The 22,123-nt window shown below is 37.7% G+C and overlaps 1 protein-coding gene and 3 long non-coding RNA genes across 7 annotated transcripts; 2 read left to right on the forward strand and 2 right to left on the reverse strand.

Annotated features, from left to right (window-relative positions):
* Positions 1-1,707: 1,707 nt before the first annotated feature.
* On the reverse strand, positions 1,708-4,568 carry LOC120558623. The gene is made up of 6 exons (XM_039799688.1): positions 4,504-4,568; positions 3,923-4,066; positions 3,093-3,123; positions 2,796-2,954; positions 2,518-2,610; positions 1,708-2,010 (listed from the first exon to the last, which is right to left on the reverse strand). The coding sequence occupies exons 1-6, from the start codon at positions 4,566-4,568 to the stop codon at positions 1,708-1,710; spliced, it is 795 nt and encodes a 264-aa protein (XP_039655622.1).
* A 398-nt stretch (positions 4,569-4,966) lies between these two features.
* On the reverse strand, positions 4,967-8,703 carry LOC120558805. Its single transcript, XR_005639188.1, has 3 exons — positions 8,623-8,703; positions 6,888-6,956; positions 4,967-5,024 (listed from the first exon to the last, which is right to left on the reverse strand). It is a non-coding gene; the product is annotated as an uncharacterized LOC120558805 (long non-coding RNA).
* A 6,439-nt stretch (positions 8,704-15,142) lies between these two features.
* On the forward strand, positions 15,143-18,862 carry LOC120558808. 4 transcript variants are annotated; one of them, XR_005639195.1, is made up of 4 exons: positions 15,143-15,490; positions 16,279-16,353; positions 16,552-16,638; positions 18,779-18,862. It is a non-coding gene; the product is annotated as an uncharacterized LOC120558808 (long non-coding RNA). The 4 variants fall into 4 exon arrangements; XR_005639193.1 differs by having other exon boundaries at positions 16,563-16,638; XR_005639194.1 differs by lacking the exon at positions 15,143-15,490 and having other exon boundaries at positions 15,726-16,353.
* Positions 18,863-18,880: 18 nt separating this feature from the next.
* Positions 18,881-22,055, forward strand: LOC120558816. The gene is made up of 2 exons (XR_005639203.1): positions 18,881-18,921; positions 21,488-22,055. It is a non-coding gene; the product is annotated as an uncharacterized LOC120558816 (long non-coding RNA).
* The last annotated feature ends 68 nt before the right edge of the window (positions 22,056-22,123 follow it).

A 22,123-nucleotide genomic window follows, 5' to 3' on the forward strand; every position in this document is an offset into this window, starting at 1 on the left:
ACCGATTGCGCCCTAAAAACTAAGTACAGTGGAATAGGTATTGCGTGTTGTATTAACAAATCCCTGTTTAGTATAGTATACTTACTCTTGAGTTTAAGTAACTAAAAACAATGTGTGCGGTGTACTTGACAATTTACTTTAGATGTACTCCTGACTTAGTATAGACAACTCAGAATTACTATTTCAAACAACTAAGTACTGTAATGTGAACTTTACTTTGTGTGTAATCTAAACACGATTATTTAAGTTGGGCTAACTAATGTGACAATTCCTGCAACTTAGAATTTCTCGTTTTTAGTTACTTGAAGAGCGATTCTGATTTACTTGTTTAAACCATGCAAACCGATTGCCTTGAAAAGACCAAGTAACTGTTACTTGTGTAAATTAAGTACTTCAAACATTCATTTTACCTTATTCCATTTACAGTAGATTAGACATTTAGATGGTTATTCTTCATAATAACCATCTAAATGTCTAATTGACATTCACCAAACGCTCACCTATATGTTAACTCTGTTCTGCCAACTCACTATACACTTGTCACATAAATGTACCAGAGAAGAAGTATCATAAAATAGAAATATTTGAAAACAGTTGAAACAGGTTTATTCCTTGAACCTCAACCATTGTTAGTTTACAATGTTAAAATCAAAGTCTTAAAACCCTTTGATCTGGTATAAAGTATGCATTACCTTGACATTTGTAATTTTATACTGATTGTATTTCATCATCTTAAAAATTATTATGGTGTGCTTGGCCCAGATAAACCTTTTTATTTCAATCAATCAAATTTTGGCACAGGATTTCACGATTTTGAATTCTTGACTTGGCTGATAAGTAATTTTATTGTTAACTTTTTTTTACCGAATTATTTATAGGAGTATGAATTTTTGGGAAATATACTTGATTTTATCAGTGTATCCGGTACAGAGATGTTTAGGGAAAACAGTCAAATCTGCACCTTAGACAACTGACAGAGATACTAATTGGTTTTGAGGAGATTAAAATGTTAGTCATTACTATAAGTGATCAGTACCACTTGAAGACAACATTCAGACTAAAATGATAAATGTCAAGGTATTATCGCCAACCACAGAATATCTCTTCTCAGAACCAGAACGCGCATACATGCTTATTACACTACCATAAAATATAAAAATAAAAACATTCTTCAAAAGTACAGAGTGAAAGTAACACCAAGGGATGTGAACAATGGACTTTGTTGGATTGAATGTTTGCCTATTTGCCAATATACATCGGTACCAAAATTGTTCTTCAATAATCTTCCAGTAATAATTGGCAGCCAATGTATTTGGCTTTATAAAAAGACATAAATTTCTCATTTGTGGAAAGAAAATTCCAACCCTGACCTTTTATTTAACATAATCCTGAGAAACTGCTTTACTTTTGTATTAACAATAAAGTTTAAAGACCAAACTGCTGACAGTATCAACCTGCTGACTATTACAAGTGACATCCAGTTATTGTACAATAATGACTATGGCAACCGATCTCATACACGTATGAATGACCATACACCTGCAGCCTCTAAATGTAACTTGCTGATGAACCCAGTGGATATAAAACAATATGAAAGGAGTGCCTTAATTTAGCTAACAATAAAAAGCAACTGGACCCACTTTTATAAACAAGATTGTATGCCAAGTGTCACTCTTGATTTTTACCATTCTAACTCAACAGGAGATTTTAAGAGTTTGAAGTTTGGGGGAGTTTGTTCTCTCCCAGGCCAAGCATCACTCGTTGAAAGAAGCTGAATGTGTTTTTCATGGCTTTAGGGTAGTCCAAGTGTAGTGCATAGGACAACCCAAACAAGAGGCAAAGTGCTTGAGGTAGGTTCTGGAGATTGTCCATTACAATACCTCCTTCAAGAATGATGGCAGTAGACACTGGGTCAAGATGGAGATGATTTGGCGAGAGGGGCACATCTTCACTGATGACAGTCAGCAACCCAACAGATACCTGGTCCCAGGCCTCATCACTGTCAGAATCCTGTATACAACCAAACACAAACATTACAACAGGTAAATGTTGATTGGCATTATCAATTGTCATCAAGTCATCTGTCCTGCCAACACTTCCCTCCAGCCTATTTTTTTTTTTTTTTTTTACACCCAGCTTACAGACATCCACTAAATAACATGAATGAAATTAAGCTCTAATGTCTGTCCTAATATAAACATTATTCAGATGTTATTGCTGTTACAGCTAGTGCATGTGAGGGAGAGAAATGTTCTACCTCTTGTGCAGAACCCACAATTGCAGCACGGCAAGTGGGCTTAGCATTGTGGCACTCAGCAGTGCAACCATGTGACATGGACTACAAATGGAGTTAGTTGAATGGCTGCTTCATCATTTGTTTAGGGTTTTTGTTGTTTTATCTTTTTTTTTATCACCCTGCTGGCATACACTGAACTGTCACAGTTAGCATGCAGCCCATCTTTGTTCTGAACTCACAGTAATATACAGTATGTGCTCTTTTAAGATATGAGAACTTACAAAGGAGGTGTTGTAGAAGTTACTGGGGTCATCACCAAGCAGAGCAGGGATGCCTTGGAGAACAAGGGTACGCACTGCTGTCACATCTGGTTTCTAGAAGTGGATAGAACAAATAAAGTTCAAGATTAAGCAACATTCAGAAGTTACACTACAAACCCATTTTTAAAAGCATATGAAAAAGGTGTCACCATGTATGCTTAACAGTGCAGAGAACAGTTGCCGATTGCAGTAGTTATCTAATCCACAGCAAAAACTTAACAAGTCTGTAGTGGACTGACCCTTGAATCAATTTGCTGCACAATCTCAGCCAGTTTCTCTCCAACACTTCCTTTCTTGGACTTGAAGATTGTGACAAAGCGTGGTGTGTAGCGGTCAACAGCACCAAAAAAGTCATTCTCCAGGTTTGTCGTGGCTATGCTGTTGAACTCAGCAAACACCTACAAGACAGAAAAAAAATGTCAGTGAGTAGACTGGCTTGAGCCAGTGTGGAAATTTTGGAAAACCTTTGGTTACCAGTCCTAAAACCTAAATGCACACTAGGAGAATATAAAAAGCATATCAATATCTGTACGTACTTGTCTCTCTGTAAAAAGAGCTGGCCAGCTCCTTCAGGGTTTTCACTGGAGGTTCAGCCTCCACAATCTCCCGTCTCCGCGAGTGGGAATGTCTGGTCCATCTTAGATGCAATGACTGTTCCACTGGGGTTCCGTTTTTCATTTCTTCAACCAGGAGCTTTCTTTCAACTTCTAGTCTATCTTCATTCTGCCCCTCAGGGAGGTCTGGTAAGTAATTGACCTCAAACCTTTTGGTCTTTTGAGGCCTTTTGATGCCATTCCTGGGCGCCTTTTTACCCCTGATTTATAGCAACTTCTGCACATCCAGCTTTTCTCAGTTTAGTGCGATAGTTCCCCATTTTGTATGTCAAGCTATTCTTCCAGCCAGAACACCCATCTGGCGAGCCTGGTTCCCTCAGGCAGGGATGTTTGCTTATGCGCCAATGCCACAGAATGGCATCGTTCTTCATTTGGATAGGCATCAAATTTGTAGATCGCTTCAGCAAGCTTCTCCAAAAAACCATGCTTCATGTCTCTTGGTACATTCAGGTAAGTTTGGTCTCGTAAAACTGAAGATTAGCCTGTCTCAGTCTGAATTCTACATCAACCGAGAAGTTTGGAATCTCAAAAACTCTGGCCATTGCTCTTGTCTTGTTGATGATGATGAGCTGTATGTCGACAGAATCTCTGTATCATCTGAGACATTTGAGGCATCAGAAATGCTGGTGGTGGAAGCAGGCACCAGTGTCAGTGTCACCAATGAAATGACCTTCACAGTTGCTTTTGTAGCTGGCAAGTCTCCTATGTCATCTAGGTTGCAGAGGGAATAACCAAAGTCAGGGTCTTCATACATAAGATTGAAGTCATCCTGCAGGTTGTATTTTTCTTTGACTTTTATCTTCAGCTCTTCAACCGTTTCTGGTTTTCTGTCCAGTGACACTTTCCGTATGTCCCTCACATTTATGATGATTCTTAGTTTATAGCTTCCCATGGTCCTAGACAGAGTGGAGATCACTTTAGTACCCAGTCCACATGTCATTCAGCATAATATGTAACGCTTTTAGTGTGACGTACACATTGCCTTTCACTCTATAGGAAGATAAGGGGAAAACATCATTCAGTTCGGACAGATGGGTGACATTGAGAGACCCCTCCCCACTGAAGCACAACTCATAAGCACGTAAATGTTCAACATACCATGAGGTCAAAAGCCTGCAGACTAGCAGGATTTCTGTGTTGATAACAACAATATGTGTTATTTGCTGGAACTCTGGGAGACCAGAGCAACAGCCAACTGAAATGATCATATCTGCAGTGTACTTTACACCATGAACACAAGCAGAAGCTGCAACCAGCACTGTACTTTGCTTGGACGTTTCGCTGATGTAGTGAGCGCTGAACATTTTCAGGGAAAGATGTGATCATAACTGACCTGACTTTATCAATTTCCACAGAAGGCTTAAAGAAGGATGCAGAATCCAAATGGAAGGCCATCATCTTCTGGTGTCTTACAGCCAAGGTTTGTGCTACATTCTTGAAATTATGAGTGTCATGCACAACCTTTTTGAAAAATTTGTGCTTCCCTTCAAAACGCATCGTCCACACATCGACTAGTGGGCCAAAAGTTTTAATCAGTTGAGGGTAATGTTCAATAAAATGATGTTTTGGACGGAGTTTGTAGGTCGGAAAAGTTTGCTGCAGTAACTCTCTATGTTCTGAGATTTTGCAAACCAGAAAGTGGATTAACTCTTCAGTAAAGTGCGATGACATTACTATTTTCTAGTATATCTTTTAGAAGCACCAGTATCTCCCATGCTTTGTCTCCTTCTGGGATATTATGGCCTACCATCAATGGAAGCAGCCTCAGGAGAGCCCAGTTTTCGTGTCCGTTGCTAACAATGGTTCCCTTAGCGATGAAGGTCTTTGGAATGATCTGTGGTTGGTCAGCTTTATCTGAGAACGGTAAGGAAACTGCTTAATAGCCTTATTCAAACAGTCCAAAGAAACATACTTCTTGGTCATAAAATCCTGAAGACAGAGTGACATTTCTGCTGGTACTATACACTCTAAAAAAGTCATGCAGAATGTCAGGTGGAAAACCATCCACCACATGAAAGTGTTTCAAGTTTTCATTCAGTGGACACCCTCTTTTACACCAAGATGTCTGGCCATAGTATGGTCATGTATAACCTCTTGCACATGTCTGTCGTGGTCCTCTCTTGTCCTTGGCTGGTGTAGACCTGACCCTGACCTCCTTATCCTGTATGTCATTTTCTTACACATACAAAACCGACAAAAGAGATGTGCTGCAAAACTCTCCTGGAATCCTGCCAAAGCGTGAGCCCCCAAGTTGTCTGCTGCTACATACAATACAGTTCCTTTAACACTTTCTGCTAGCTGTTCAACATACACACCATGTTCCTCAAGAGTAACAAGATCCTGAATGAGAGGACGAAGAACTTCTGCATAGCCATGTTCCTTCACAGTCTTGACCTTACATAAAAGTGCAAGTTGTATAGAGTGGAGAGCTGACCCGATATTTGGAGTCAAGATTAGCAAGTACCCAATATACTGCACATAGTTTGTGTTTTTTCTTGGATGTTCCCAGTGGATTAGCAACCTCAAAATCATCTATATATAGCCCAAGAGCAATCCTAAATTCTTCCACATTCAAAAGAACATTTTCTTTAAAATGAGAGCCATCTCTGAATGAGTGGTATCCTTCTGGTGAAGCACCACATTCTACATGCAGCGCCTTATCCAGAATATCCTTATTTCTTAACAAAGCCTGCAACATTTTCAGTGTGGGGACATATACAACAGAACTATCTCTGTCAAGACGAAACTCAACTGGCATAACAAGAGGAAATTCTTGCTGTATATAAGATGCTCTCCTGCTAGCTGTTGATAAGGATCCTCCTGTAGAGGTGAATTTCAGCAGGACATTAGTTTATGAAACTGCATTTACAACGTCACTCACAATGGAATTATCCACGTCACCACAATGCTGACTGATAATCTCCTGGACTTTACTGTGAAGTAATGGCTGTGAAAGTAAGTGGATCTGATTGATCTGCTGAATAACTTCTTGTGTAGCACTTTCTGATATATGCAGGATCGTTTGCATTTTCAAAAACAAAGCGGCAAGGTTACGTCCAGCTGACTTTCCAAGTCCTGTATGTCACCTACAGATTCTTCAAATTCACACTCAGTGTCATCCTGTGAGGAAATATCATTCTCCACTTCAGTCAATTGATCTTGATGTTTAATGTTTGATACAATTCCGGTTTTAAAATGTGTTGTAGCACTCCCTTTGTATACCCTACTTTTGTGTGCATTAAATGTTGAATACACATTGCTGTGAAAATCACAGCCGCCGATGTGGACACAGAACTTTTGCTTAAGTTTTAAATGGCTGCGCAAGTGTGTGTGAAAAACTCTTCTTCAGTGCAGGGCTCTGTGTATTCACATAATTGGCAGTGAAATACAACTGTGGGTTTACTTGCTTGTCCAATGTTTGATTGACCGTGCCAAAACCGATAAATGCACTTTGAGTGCATTAAAAGATTTGAAAGTGCACAAGCAATCGTTATGAAGACATGGTATTGGCTGTTGCCGAGTAAAGCCTCCATGTTTTAGGCGATAGTGTTTTAACAACTGTCCTCTTTTTTCTGTAGAAAAATTACACTGCTTACAGGTCCACTGCATCTGCAAGAAATTATTTTAAATAATTTAAAATTTAGGTGTAAGTTGTAAGTGTGTGTGTTTGTATATCTACATATAATATCATCCAAAATATTGTACACTTTATCTCACCTCCAGTGTACTGAGGCCCACTGACAAAGCAGCTGTGAAGAGCCCTCAAGGCAGTTGCCACAAGCACTTCTGTAAAGGACAAATAATGTCTTAGTTAAAAGAAAGTTCCACTTAAAGTGATGTGATTTGTAGATTAAAGACACATAGTGCATACTTTACAAGCATTACAGGAGAATGATAGTTTTCCAATATAAATCCTTATAGATGTATCCTCTTACATGAATATTTGAAGATTCAGATTGAGTCATAAAAAACAATTCTAAAAATTAAGAGTATAAACAATCCTGACTTAAGTATAAGTACAGCAATATTAGCAACTGCATTTACTTAAAGAAATAACAGGGGAAAGTCAGACGTTGAAACACTTTTCTCGATATACCCCATTTTAAAAGAAAACGTTACAGACAAAAATAATTTGTTGTCATCAACAACTTACGGTGTGTTCTATCAATACCAGGTGCTATCTTATAAAAATATGGAACAACTTCGGTTAACTTGACTTTGATTGAAAGGTGCTTGCTCATAGGGGCGGGATGGAAGAAACACATCGATATACATTTTAATTTTTAATGTTTTTCTTGTTTTTATTTAACATGCTTGACAGGGTCCTTCTTAATATGTAGCGAATTGCAAAAATAAATAAAAAAATAACTTTTGCCAACAGTCATCATGTATTCTCCTTGTTTTTGGCTTTGCAAACGATTAAAACAGAAACTAGCAGTAGCTAAAGTAACTTATGTTCTCCTAATTGTCTGACCAATGTGGCTGCAAAATGTGTGTTGCTTACAAATTGTCTTGTTTAGTGTTTCCTCTACACACATAATGCAGCAAATTTCATTTGTAACCCTCGAAGTCTGTGTTGTTACAGCCAGGTCTCATGGCAGTTCGTGTAAATGTGACGTTATTTGAATCTATCGATACGCGGTTCACGGAGACGTTTTTGTCGGTTTTTACGGCGTGGACAACACGAAAATGTTAAGTAATGTATTTCAATGGGAAGCATATTTTGTGGCCACAGCACGAAAATGGTAGGGAGTAAAATAAAAAAGCCGAAAATCCGTGTAGGCAGGTTGGTCGGGTGGTGGATGGGTCAAACAACACAGGACTTTCACCCGGGCGAGCGGTTTTGGCGTTTTGTTACTGTGGTGCGCGTCCCCAGCGGGCCGATCGCTGGGCCGCCTCCGGCTTATGGAGCGTCCTTTCGCCGCCTCCCGCCTCATCCAGCGGGTTCCCCAGCGGGTCGCGCCGGGCGCCTCCCCGGCTTATGGAGCGACCTTTTGGCCCCCTCATCCAGGGGTCCCCAGCCGGGTCCGACTCGCGGTACCTCCCGGCTTATGGAGCGACCTTTCGCCCCGGCGTCCTTTCGTCTCCGTGAGCACGTAACAATAGATTAAGAATAACGTGGACATTTACACGAACTGCCGCGGTGGAGACCGGGTTAATACCCTACATTCGACCAAAATACAGTACAGCCACTGTGTCAACTCGGGGAAAACTAAAAGTTCCTCTAGTAACATTTAAAATGTGAGCGTTTTCACTTTAAGTTAAAATGGATTTACAGGGTGAATCACGGGATGGTGGTGGAAAGCCGCCCAAAACATGCCCGAACATGTGCTCTGCCTGTTAGCTTGTTAATGTTTAGCTAGCTAGTTAACATATGATAGATTATGTTGAGGCAGCAGACAGAAACACAAATTCACACACAAATATTAACCTAACTTGCTTGAAGACTTACCTTATTGTTCCACAAGCGATGAAATCTCTAGCAAATTTGTCGGCAAATTCCAGAAAATGTGTTGGCTCAGGCCGATTGGCACCGCTTAACAATCCTGAGCAGGAGACTGAACGGTGGTGGCTTTTACTGGCGCATGCTCACTCACAGCCCTGCTTGCTGATTGGATGAGTTCCAAATAGTCTCTCTAAGCAAGTTAAGATAACTTCAAACAAAGTTATATTCACCCAAAACAATAAGTAAATAGCTTTTTTCACCATGCAATTAACCGTTACTTTGTAAAACCAATTAAGAAGCACATATTATTGATAACCCAACTACAGCTAACTCATTAATGCAAGTTATGACAGCTATTGGAATTTACAGTGTACTATTTAAAAAATTTTTTTTGTACCTTTCCATTTAACATGTAAGAAATAGACATGAAGATCCATAAGGTTGAATAATAAGAAGTGTGATTAATTCTATAATAAGGGTTGAATCTTTAAAAATAAAATTTATTTTTGTGATTATTTTGTAATCAAAAGGGTGAACTGTGGTGGCAAATTTTATTTTAACATTTTGTTTAATAATATTAACCATTGGTTTGATTCTTTTATAACGCCACAAGATTTAGCTTCTTCATGTGTAGATTTAAAAGGCTCCAAGTGAAATAGTTGGCAACCGTGAACTATAGCCCAGTAGAGTTATTTAGTTCTACTAGCCTGAACCTTCTCACATTGTTGTCTTTTGCTTAGATAGAAGTGGAGAAGGCCGATGACTGTTTCATTTACAGGGAGAACTACGTAGGTTTCTGTCTCCTGAGATAAACTGTTGTTTAGGCTAGTGTTAGGAACAGAGAGCAGAGGGAAAGGTGAGACAATGGTTTGACTTTTCATGATGTCCTCTTTTCAACTATGGCCATACTAGAAGATACATTTAGAGGGGTGGCTTAACAGAGTTTCTTCACTATATGATGTTTGGATGTTTAGACTTTAGGTTAGAAAGACATTTTCAGTTGTGCTGCGTGTGTACCTTTGAAACTGTTTTCTCCATTTGCAAATGTAAATAAATACTCAAAGACCAAACTTTGGTTTAATTCTCAAACGGTCATTATTCGTTTTCATTTGATCATTGATATTTCTAAACGCTGCTGCTTCAAGGAAAACTTCCACCACAACACACACACAAAACATCTGTGCAGTAGATGGCTTCAGTCGCCAAAAATTACATCAAAAATAAACACTGTTAAAAATAAAAGAAACTTGACTGTAAAACAACCTGTCAGTGTAATTCAGTGTGCTCCATGGTATGGACAGTATAATTTCAAACCAGTCCATAAAAGACAATTTCAAGGGTGCACTGGCACTCTTTAGAACAGAGGCCCTTGGAAGTTACTCAAGAGGGCACAAACAGTCCACAGTTGATTGACAGAGCCCACTAGTGTCATTGGTAAGACCCTATCGAATATGTGATACTCTTTGATCCTCCTAATGGCACGCTCAACATGAATGCGAAGTCTGGCTATGGCTTGTGTCTGTCTCACCTCTTCCTGGCTGAAATGTCCACTTTGGGCCTAAAAAGGCGGGATCACAAGGGAGACATTGATTTCCGTGAGAAGGTCCTTGATGAGAAATCCCTTTATCAGCCATGACCTCATCGCCTTCCCTCAAGTAGACACAGGATCCCTGATTCTCTTGTGATCTCCTTGTCAGATATCGAACCTGTATACAGGTCACTGACAAATGTGACTAAACCTGAGGGAGAGATGCCAACTAGGCCCTTAAAGGTGGTGTTACCTTTGTAGTGGGAGTAGATTTCAGAGTTGAGAACTTTTTAACTAGGTCTCTGCACGCGTGTATTTCTGTACAATCTAATATAACTCTTGTAAGTGGGAAAGGTGCTGGTAGCAAGGGAGGCATGAGCTCTCGTTTACAGTTTCTCTCGAAGGCCAAATTGGAAGTGATCCTAACATGAATTGTAGATAGTTTGCCCAGGTTACAACAGACCCTGCTTACAGTTGACAGTGACACATCAAAGCAGCACTGCAAGGTCCTGTTCAGGAAAACCTTGCCTAAGACGACAAAGAAATAGAAAACAACGTCAATGACGGCCAGTTTAGGAATGAAAACCCCTGCCTTAGCACCCCCGTCGCCAGCTTGCCTTATTCGCGTGCCTGACTCCAACTCTACCATGTTTTCTGCAGTAGGCTGTAGGGCCATAAACACTGCTTTCAGTGTGTTGTAATCAGGAAAGCCTGTGAAAAACATGATGTTCTTATCATCGCCTTTGGAATCTTGAAAGGAGAAACTGCTTGGTTTGAAGACGTGCAATTAATTCTGCTTGATCGTTGATGATCTTGTGGGCTTCCTTTAAGTTGCTCCTCCAGTGGCGGGGCAGTTCAGCATAATCATGATCGGGTGGTGAAGTACACCACACTACAGGGTCCAGCTTTAATAACAAACTTTACTATCTTGAGGTTCATGATACCATCTCGTACACGATAGTATCTTGAGGCCACTTAGATAGTACTTAGGTTAATGATAGTATCTCGAGGTAGATAGTATCTTCGAGGTTGACGTAGATAGACCTCGAGGCTACAAGATAGTATCTTGAGGCCACCTAGGATAGTCATAATTAATTTTGACAAAGGGACCAGGGGGCTCCAGAAAATACACATGCTTCCTTTCATGGTCAAAAAGGGGATGGGAGAAATTTTAAATATGCTGTGATTTTAATTTTCTATTTCATATAACAAAAAATATAATCACTTGAAAATAGAAATCTAAAAAGGCTTGTTTTTTTCTATATTCAGAGACCGGAATACATTCTTACAAGTAAATAGCCATGAGTCACCAGTGCTTTTCAGCCCAGACTAAATTACTTTGGAAAACTAATGCTATATGTATTGTTTCATTTATGTATTTCATGAAATGAAAATCTAATGACCAAACATAAACTACCATATTTGCTTTTAACCCAGGCTGCAGGGGGACATTCTAAAAACGCTTTTAACGTGAAAAAAAAAAAACTAACCATCACTATATTTCTATGGCCATATCTTGTCATGAACAATTAAGCTCGTCAAAAACTGGTAACACTTTATTTAGATAGTCAATCTGTAGATGTTTTACAAACTATCAACAGATTATCAGTACATTTCTCAACTGCACAGTCTGCAGACTCTGGCTTCAACACTTAATCTGTAGATGATCTATAAACTATCAACAAAATATTGTGCTTCCATAACTGAATGACTGTAGACATTCTCAAATGAATGTCTGCAAACTTTCAACAATTAATCTGTAGATGATCTACAAACTATCAACAAAATATCTTACTTCCATAACCAAATGTTTTTAGACATTCTCAGCTGAATGTCTGTAGACATTCAACAATTAATCTGTAGACGATCTACAAACTACTTTAATAACTGAATGTCTGTAGTCATTCAACAATTAATCCGTAGATGAACTACAAATTACTTTAATAACTGAATGTCTGTAGACATTCAACAATTAATCTGTAGACGATCTACAAACTACTTTAATAACTGAATGTCTGTAGTCATTCAACAATTAATCCGTAGATGAACTACAAATTACTTTAATAACTGAATGTCTGTAGACATTCAACAATTAATCTGTAGATGATCTACAAACTACTTTAATAACTGAATGTCTGTAGACATTCAACACTTAATCCGTAGATGAACTACAAACTAACACGTTTTATTGTGATAATCTATATATCTATAGATATACAACTGCTTGAAACAGCGCATTTGTAGTGTATCAATAACATATATACATATACCGTATATACTCAACAACTTTGCTACAACTTATTTGTAGCGTGTCAATAGCATCTCTAAAGTATTTTTAACCATATACATCTACCGCAAATCTCTAAGTCTATTAGCAGCATCACTAAGGCATCTGTAAACTTTTTACAACACATGTGATGTCATTCAAGTAACTATCTGTAGGTATGCTTTGTGACTATCCAAATAAAGTGAAACACAAGTGAAACCTAGTTGACTGTTTATGGCTTATCTACTTCACATTAACAAAATATATATTGATCAACATGTTCAGTGCGTTCACAAACTCTAGAAATAATCTATAGATATGCCTTATGACTATCCAAATGAAGTGAAATTTATTTGACTGGTTATGGTTTATCTACTTCACATTAACAAAACATCTACCGATCAATATGTTCAGAATATTCATAAACTCTAGAAATAATCTATAGATATGCCTTGTGAATATCCAAATAAATTGAAATTTAGTTGACTTGTTATGGCTTATCTACATCACATTAACAAAATGTCTACTTATCAAAAAGTTCAGTGCATTCACAACCTAGTAATAATCTATATGCCTATGACTATCAAAATAAAAATAAAACACAAAGGAAACTTTGTGGACTGTTTATAAGCTTATTTACTTCACATTTTACATAATATCTGCTGATCAACATGTTCAGTACATCCACAAAGAACGAATAATGGAAACAAAAATCACAGCATTGTATTGCCTGGTATATTGCCTGGTCTACCAAAATGTACACATCTTATACAAAAACAGAGCCTCTAATACAAGCGATGCACTGAAATCTGCTGCAACATTGCTGAACATAATTTATGAAATTACAGAGCCTAAGGTTGATCATTATGTTGAATGGTGGTTTCTGAAATTCCAGTATACCATGCAACACAAGTGCATATGTGTTCACTTCTACAATTCACATTTGGAGGTTAGGAGAGGTTAGTAAAAGAGGAGAGTATAAACTTTACAATGGCTAATGTCAGGTGTAGCAGGGAGGAGTAGGGAATAGTGGACCCAAAATGCAGAGGCAGGCAGGCAGGCAGGAGAATGTAGAGGTGGAGGGTTTAATAGTCCATAAAAACAAGAGCAAAAACCCGGTACCGAGAGCGCGACAGGAACACACAAACACAAACAATGATCTGACACTGGACAAGGGGAACACCAAGACTAAATACACAGACTAATGAGATAACACAAGACAGGTGACACAAGGGCTGGGAAACAGGTGAAACACATTAGGCAGGGCAGAGTAATCAACAAAAGGAGGGAAACAAGACAGGAAGTAAATAGTACAAGACAAGACAGAAAACCAGGGACTTCAAAATAAAACAGGAAACAGAGCACAAAACAGACCACCAAAATAAGACAAGACACCAAAACCATAACAGCTAATATCTACAATGTGTCTCCATTCATGAATATCTTATGTCCTTAAAAAGTCTACCAAGGATTCCATGTTTATGTCTTTTGCCCAACCAGTAGGTCCATTCTATGAAGCAGAGCTGCCTTTTCAGAGACTTTTCTGTTCGGTTTCCACGCAACCGCCATACCTCCTTCTTGTAGGTCTGCCATGCCCTCTCAATGTTCTGTGTGTGTAGACCTGTAGCTGGGTCTACGTAATTTTGACTGTGGTTGACCTTCACGTGTCTGTAGCCTTCCTGTGAAAGACTTGAATATGCTCTCCACTCATCACTTACTACCGTACTCTGAGGTTTTATGTGCTTCTTGATAATAGGAACCAAAGGTAGCCTTGTTCCTCCTCTTCACTCGACGAAGGGATGGGTCGTCTGGCGTTGCCCATAACTCAACATCCCAAATACCCACGTCTTTCTCCTCCATGTGTTACCAAAACGTCCTCTGGCATACTGAAATAAAATGTTTAAATATAATGAGTAGACAAAGGGAATCTCCCAACACTTTGAAGAGACAGTTTGCAATTAAAACAATTAAAATAATTTTGTAGTACAAGATATTGAGCTGGTTTGCAAGATCAATTTGAATAGAATTGAATGAACCATGTTGTTCGTACAGATTTGTAGATAATGTCTTTTGTTCCTTTAATGTATTTTTTTATTATTTTGTATATAATTGATTGCATAAACTAACTTAGCAACAGAATACATACCTTTCTTTTATGACAGCAAATTTGCTTTCATCAATGTGGATAAGGACATCAACTCCACCTATTCTCTGCCCTTTTTGCTTCCGATGCTTTCTCATGCTTTTAAGACAGATGTGCGGAAGTTTCTTTTGCCATCCTTGAGAGTGTAGCGCTACTCTTAGAAATCCCATCTTGCAACATGTCCACTGGCGCATACACAAACCTTGTGAAAATCTGGAAACATAATGTTAGACATTTGATTCATTATTGTGAAGAATGTATATACATTTTATAAACACATTGCATGTTTTACAGGCAATTTAGCATTATGTCGCTAATTCTCAGTGGACATTATACAGTTTGTGTGAGATCTTGTATAGTTTTCAGTAAAGAAATTGAGAAAGGAAATTTACACCTTCATTCATCCACTCAAAACAGGTCTGTATATTTATTAAATTCACAGTTTCTCGACTATGCTTTCAACCATCTATAGTTAAAAGCACAACCAAATTCCAGCAAGTCAATACCCTAAAATAGATAAGACCAAACTGAAATATATTAAGTGCATATACAAGTAAATGCATCCAATGCAAAAGAATGTCAATTTAAAAGCACAATAAACCAACATGATACAAATGTGAAAAATGTTGAATTGAAAAGAAAAAAATATAGTTTCTATGTGTTTATTCTAATGGCACAACCAACCTAACTGGATTTGAAGAATATAATGCAAGTAATCAATGGTGTTTAACAGTTGTCAAAGTTGTGTCTTCTGAAGAAATATAGAGTGAGTCAAACAAAGCACTGCTTCTGGGCATTAGTGACATGCAATTTCACTTCTTTCTACATTGCTTGTCCAACCTAAAACTCAGACATGTCAAGTGTGAGCTGTCATTCACTTGTCAATGTTAAGTTGCAGGCTCCCAACCTACCTGAGGGAGAAATCCTTGTTGATCTTGTAAGTTACTGCAGTTACCTTTTATCTCTTATAACCAATAACATATTTAGAAGGTATTTACCTGTGTATGTATTTCATCCATGTAAAAAGGCTGGAGTGAGACCGATAGAAAATGGACCCAGTCCTAATGCTTCTTCTTAATCGTCGACATGTCTTTCTGTGGCACTCCCCGGAAATCAAAAAATATATTTTTTTATTTTATAGACTTGAATAGCCTTGTTGAGTTGACAAAACATTCAGTGCACATGGTTAAGTATCCTATGATGATCTAATTAAATAGTCGGCACATGCTAGAAAAGCTGTGTGCTATATAAAATAAATGTTGTTGATTGATTGAATAGCCTATGTTGTTTTCACACATTTAAATTAAGCATGCTTTTTTCAACAACAAAAATTACTTGCTTCCAGCAGGTTGATACACCTAACATTACAATAACACACTACAGTTGGCTAATAATGACTTACCAGATGAAGTTGTCTGTGCACTGGTAGGAAACCATATTCATCTTATGTCCACATTGCTTGCATTTCATCTTTCCTTTTAGCAGATGTTTTTTCTGTAGCCATTTGATCAGTTTTAAACTGGATTTTTTGTTTTGTTTGACATAAACTTTATAAATTAGTTTTCTAATGCAACAGTCCATTATTATCATAGAGGCATGTAAAGGATTCAAAAGAATTTGAATAGAATTGGCGCACTCCTTGACTATATAGTAGCCTATTTGGCGCCCTGCCATTTCATTGGCTATCCCATCCCGGCACACGCCAATACATTTTATCTTCTCCAGTCTAGACCAATAACGAATGAGCAGTTTTAGCTCACATCTGAGCCCGGGTTCAAGCTCACATCCACAAAGGCGAAGGTAAGCAACTATGTTTACATCTGTGTAATAACATATCTAACGTTAATGATGTAGGCAAGAAAAATGTAACTGCTATCTATGGCATGAATCATATACTTGTTCAGGAATAACCTAATTACCTTGAGCTTAGCTGACATTATCTGGCTAGCTCAAAGTTTTAATCACTACCTGTATGGTACAGTAGCTAACTATTACTAGTATCTTTCTAGAGTCCACACAGCATGGCCGCTCTGGGGACAAGAGGACGAAAGCGTGTCCATGACAAGGAGGAAGTTGAAGAACAATGTAAGTAGATGCTTAGTGATAGTTAGCTATGAACTAGCTTAGATTTGTGAAGGCTAGCTAGCTTGATAGTTCACATTAGCAATGACAAGCTCATAAGGTGGTTTATTTGGGTGTTCCTTATCATTACTGGAGCAACTGTTTTTATTAATACACAAATTTGTATTGTAGTTATGTTTGGTCATCTCTTTTGTGTGCCTCATTTTTAGCTCGTTAGCAGAAACATTATTGTGGCTATTCTACAAAACACATAGTTTTGAACATTGGCGTCTGGTGTACAATAATATTGCTACAGTTTGTTTGAAGTTAACATGATGTGACGTTTGCAGTCTATGGCTCAAACACAACTAAAATGTACGTCATACTATAAAAATAAGGCCATAGTACAAGTTTCATTCTCAAAGTATTACATTTCGTTTACAAAGGTCTTAAATTATTTCTTGTCCTTTTGTAGGATTATACCGTAACGTCATCATAAATAAATTCTTTACAATTGACTACTCGTGACTTGGATGTTATACGACAGTAGGCCTACAGGTACTGTTTACGTTTAGTGTTTTTCTTTACGTTCTTGACCGTGAAGTGTGTGTGCTGTTGCGGCCACGTGTATGTATAATAATAGCGGCGCAACATGGTGTTTTATAATAAATCTGTGGTGAGCAAGCTCGATCTGGCCCTAAACATCCAAGCTAGGTCGCTAATCAATTAGGAAAGAAAACAAACCGGAGCCCCACTCTTTATCCTCGCTACTTTCAAGCAGCCTAGGCACAGAAGCAGAACAGGATGAAACAATCACTAAAGCCACTGGCATTTACATTAGCATATCATATTACATTATATACAGTTTTGAAACTAATTGTAACACATTATAATGCAGAAGTTAAATTTTTTATTATCCTATTTATTTTGTTTTTGTTTCATAGCATTAGAAGTCAAAACAATTGTCATATTATCTTATGTTATTATAGTACAAACAAACCTTACAAAGCTATTGGGAATGAAATATATGATTGTGTGAGATGAGTATTATAAAAAAAGTTTTATTAAATACAGTACATGGTAAATAATTCTTTTGTCAGGCCTAAAAATTCACATTGGTTTTCCATTATATAGGCATGAAGTTGGCATTACATTTCATCCTAGGTGGTAGTAAAAATATCTTAAAAATTCTTAAATCTAACCTGAAGAATCCTGTCTGAAGCAGACCCATGCCTTGCTTCTATTGAAATTTATTGAAAAATGTTCTGGTACAGGATATAAAATCATCTATTCCAGAATATATATTTTAACAATTTAATGATTAAAAATGACTAACAATTAATAAATAAGTTACATAAATTATTGACAAGCTTTATAATTGTACATTGCACCTTTTGATAGGCAAAATGCATCCAACCTATTCTGAAAAGAGTTAATTGAAGGGGAACACACAACTTCTTCTGGAAGCTCGCTCTATGATTTTACCGCACGGAGTGGGGAAAAATTCTTTCTCTTTTCAGAGAGGCATGTTCTAGGATAACGTTTTAAAGAATTCCCTCATCTCTCATACCTATTGCTCCAAAACTGAAAGTTAGGCTCAACTGTTACATCATATATTCCCTGTATATTGGGAATACCTGTACTTATAGAGATGTGGGGGTTCTTGGTAGCACAGTGGTTAAGGAGTCAGACTTGGATTTCTGACTAGGCCAAATGTCGTTTACACTAAGTTGCTTCAGATGATGTTCCTGTAAGTCGCTCTGAAAAATCGTGACTGCTAAATGACAAAAAGTACTGTACTGATTATTAGAGCAGGAAACCCCTCAGTTGTGTTTTATAAACTCCTTAATACACAAATTAGAAATAATTTACAGTTGCTTCATATAAAATGTTAGTTGACATGTTGACCTTTTTTTAATTTATTGCCACAAAAAAGCCAGTCTCTTCCCCACCTCCTTGGTGTTATCTCCTAATTTAGGCCCTTTACTTTTCCCTGACCTTGGTTCATTTCATAGCATCGTTTCCTACTTACTTGGTAGTTGGAAGGACAACAATAGGACAACAAGGTCATGTGTCTCTACAATTTAAAAAGAAATGCCAGAAATGTGCAGTACTTCTGCTTTGATTAACTGACATCTTCTGTATTTGTTTCTGTCTGTTGCAGCTCAAGAAGATGAACTTAACATTAACCAAGAATTAATTATATGGAAAAATAAAGCAAAGATCCTCCAGGATCGAGTGGAACAACTTGAGAATGATAAAAGTTTCTCGAGCAGCAACTGGCTGAGATAACTATTGAAACTGAGGGTAGGTAACTTGACCACAGTTTAATTTAGTCGGCGGTCGCACAACTAAATAACGTAAAGCGGGGGAAGTGACAAGATTTGTATTGGATTTGCCTGGAACACAGTATTCAGTAAAGCATTATTTATTGTAATTTTCAATACACTGAAATCATCATAAATGGAGAAATTATAAATGTTTGTCTAGTGGTTTCTTTAAAAATAATCATTTACTAGAGATGCACCAATTGCAATTTTCGGTAACAGTTGGTGTTGTGTTTCTATGGTATAATTAAATTGCTTTTGTGGTTTATATATTGAAAGGTTTAAAAAAACGTTTGACAATAGGCGCAGCCAACACTTGTAATACGAACAGAAATTGTTGTAGGACAATTTACACTTGCTTTGAGCATTATACTGAAAGATGAACGAATTTAGCTTAATCACAATCTGAACCATTACGTTCGATAGACGTGAACCGTTGTGCAGCACGTGTAAATATGATGGGCACAGAATTGGAAATATGGTCACCGGTCATGGCCGATCAGCTGAAAACCGGCCTTTTCCTGTCACATGCCAAACAATCGGTGCATCTCTATCATTTACTCAACTACAAGTTCTTTTACCATGCTATTTTGTTCATGGAACCTTTCTTTTTAATTAAGCACATTAGTTGGTCAATTAGTTAATTATTAGGCATTTGAGGTAAAGACAGTCTGGTGGAAAAAGGAGCCTATATTCGTTGTAGTCTATAGCAAAATAATCACTCTCTAAGGGTAAGACCCAAATGCAGACACAGAAGGCAGCGCTAAAATCACTAGTAGTGACAACTTAGGTCAAGAGCAGACACAAATTGTATACACACAGACAGGCATATTAGGGTACCGACATTAAGAGTGCAGGCTTGTAGTGGGGTACAGGCAGGGTTCATTTAGGCTGTGTCAGATTCCAAGGTAGAATCCAAAACGGAAGGCAGGCCCAACGTGTAAATTTAATGGTTAATAAGTAATAAGTAGTGAATGAAGAAAATGTTCACGTGATGTGACATGCAATTAAAATGTATTTTGTTTGTAATATATTATACAGTGACTGATGCTGTGCAGCCTGAGGAAAATGAAAAGAGGCCCCAGCTGACATCCCAGCAGTCTTTCAACGCTGACACCGATTCCAGCTCCAACTCCAATTCCAGCTCCAACTCTGATTCCAGCTCAGACTCCGATTCCAGCTCAGAGTCCGATTCCAGCTCAAACTCTGATTTGAAAAACAAGAAGCAGAGTAAAGAGAAGAGAAAGGGCAAGAAAAAGGACAAGAGAAAGAAGGACAAGAGAAAGAAGGATAAGAGAAAGAAAGACAAGAGAAAGAAGGACAAGAAAAAGAAGGAAAAGAAAAAGGACCAGAATAAGAACAAAAAAAGAAAAGAGTACAGAAGTCGAGGTAAGATTAAAAAAAAGCAATTACATTGGAGAAATTGTTTTTATTTTATGCAAGGCCAAACTAAATTGATTTACAGTTTAACCTTAATGTGTGTTACAAGATAAATAAATGTGTAATTATGAAAAGTACCTCAATGCATGCATCATTCAGTCACCTAATTGTAGATTCTCTGATCTGTACAAAGTGTGCATGTGCCACTGGGAATGTGTGATGGATCTGCTAGCTTTTAGCTAGCGTATCAGTATTTCAAACCAATTCCGTTTAGGTGTTATCTGTTGGCTTACTAATACAAGTAATAAAATGTTACTTATGAATAGTAAATCATCTTACCGTTGAAACACTTCAATTTGGTTTTCCAGAATGGTATCAGCTTGGTGCCCAAATTACCCATAAAATAACACATTCAAAAATGTCAGTGTTTCCTTTAGGATTATTTTTAGCAGTGGGAACAGGTCTCCATGAAACGGAGCTGACACTTCGCTGCAACACAAACTAATATATATTCACCTTTATTCACACACACAATGAGGCATATTTTCAGTTGTGATTAAACTGTATTTTTTGAGTTACTATATAGGCCAACTTTGATCTTGACATACAGGCTAAGCATTCTGTAGCAAATAACAATAAACCCACTATTAATTACATTATCTTAATGCAGTGTAACTACTTCAGCATGTAAATAATGCACCTAAAATATAAACGTGAGCAAGGGCGTTGAGCAATCGCTATTATATTGAATCAACAGCCATGTGCAATTTAGCTTGCAGGTGAAGAATACTAACAACGAAAATCCCCAGTTAACTTAATTTAAATTTGCAAGACCTATGAACTAATACAAGACCAGGCTTAAATGAACTGACAACATAAGTTATACCACTTACAGTTCTCAGGGACCATACACACCATCTCAACTGGCTAGTTATCCTTGTGTGTCCGCTATTCTCCGACAGCGCCCATCCGTAGCACCTATTTTTGATACCGTGGGGGCAGACATGGTGCGCCATGGTCAATCAACATAGAGGAAACGCTGAATGTTACTGATGGAGGAAAGTGAGGAGGTCGTTATTAAAGAGTAATTCAAGTTTCTGCAACCTAAAATTTATAACAACATGTATATTGACAGTTTTTATATTCTGCTGTTCAATTTCTTTTAGCAGGTAACATCAAAGATGTGGTCACCAGATACCAGCGACTGCTAAACTTGACAAAGAAGGGGTACACTATGTCTATGGCTTTTCAAAAGGCGGGCGTGTCAAGGAATGCCGTGGCTGCCACTGCACCCATTGCTGAGCTGTTCATTGCAGAAAGACAGGTGTTGGAGCAATTGCCTTTTTGCAGAAAACTGTCTGACCTAGTGAAGTTATGCACTGAGAAAATAATTGGAGAAATTGAAGAAAAAGTGGTAGAGATGAAAAGAAAAAGAGAGTTACTTCCATTCCAACTAAAATAAGCCTTCATGGGGGTGACAGAAACTACTCACTATAGCTTTTCACTAAATGCTCATATTATGCTTTTTGGTTTTTCCCTTTCCTTTATTATGTTGTCTTTTTTGTGCATGTAATAGGCTTCCAAAGTGAAAAAGCCCATCGTTTGTATTAGAGGCTCTGTTTTTGTTTTAGATGTGTACATTTTGTTTGACCAGGCAATACAATGCTGTGATTTTTTGTTTCATTATTTGTTCTTTGTGAATGTACTGAACATGTTGATCAGCAGATATGTAAATGTGAAGTAAATAAGCCATAAACAGTCCACAAAGTTTCCTTTGTGTTTTATTTTTATTTTGATAGTCA

The sequence above is a fragment of the Perca fluviatilis genome, chromosome 5 (assembly GCF_010015445.1).
Source record: "Perca fluviatilis chromosome 5, GENO_Pfluv_1.0, whole genome shotgun sequence".
Taxonomy (NCBI): domain Eukaryota; kingdom Metazoa; phylum Chordata; class Actinopteri; order Perciformes; family Percidae; genus Perca; species Perca fluviatilis.

What these genes read in the sequence shown, in the direction of transcription:
- LOC120558623 (XM_039799688.1), bottom strand. Translation starts at nt 4,568, where the DNA reads ATGATGGCCTTCCATTTGGATTCTGCATCCTTCTTTAAGCCTTCTGTG. An exon ending in GTGGAAATTGATAAAGTCAG is followed by an intron (nt 4,067 to 4,503) that starts GTCAGTTATGAT and finishes CACTCTGTCTAG; the next exon opens with GACCATGGGAAGCTATAAAC. An exon ending in CAGGATGACTTCAATCTTAT is followed by an intron (nt 3,124 to 3,922) that starts GTATGAAGACCC and finishes AAAACCCTGAAG; the next exon opens with GAGCTGGCCAGCTCTTTTTA.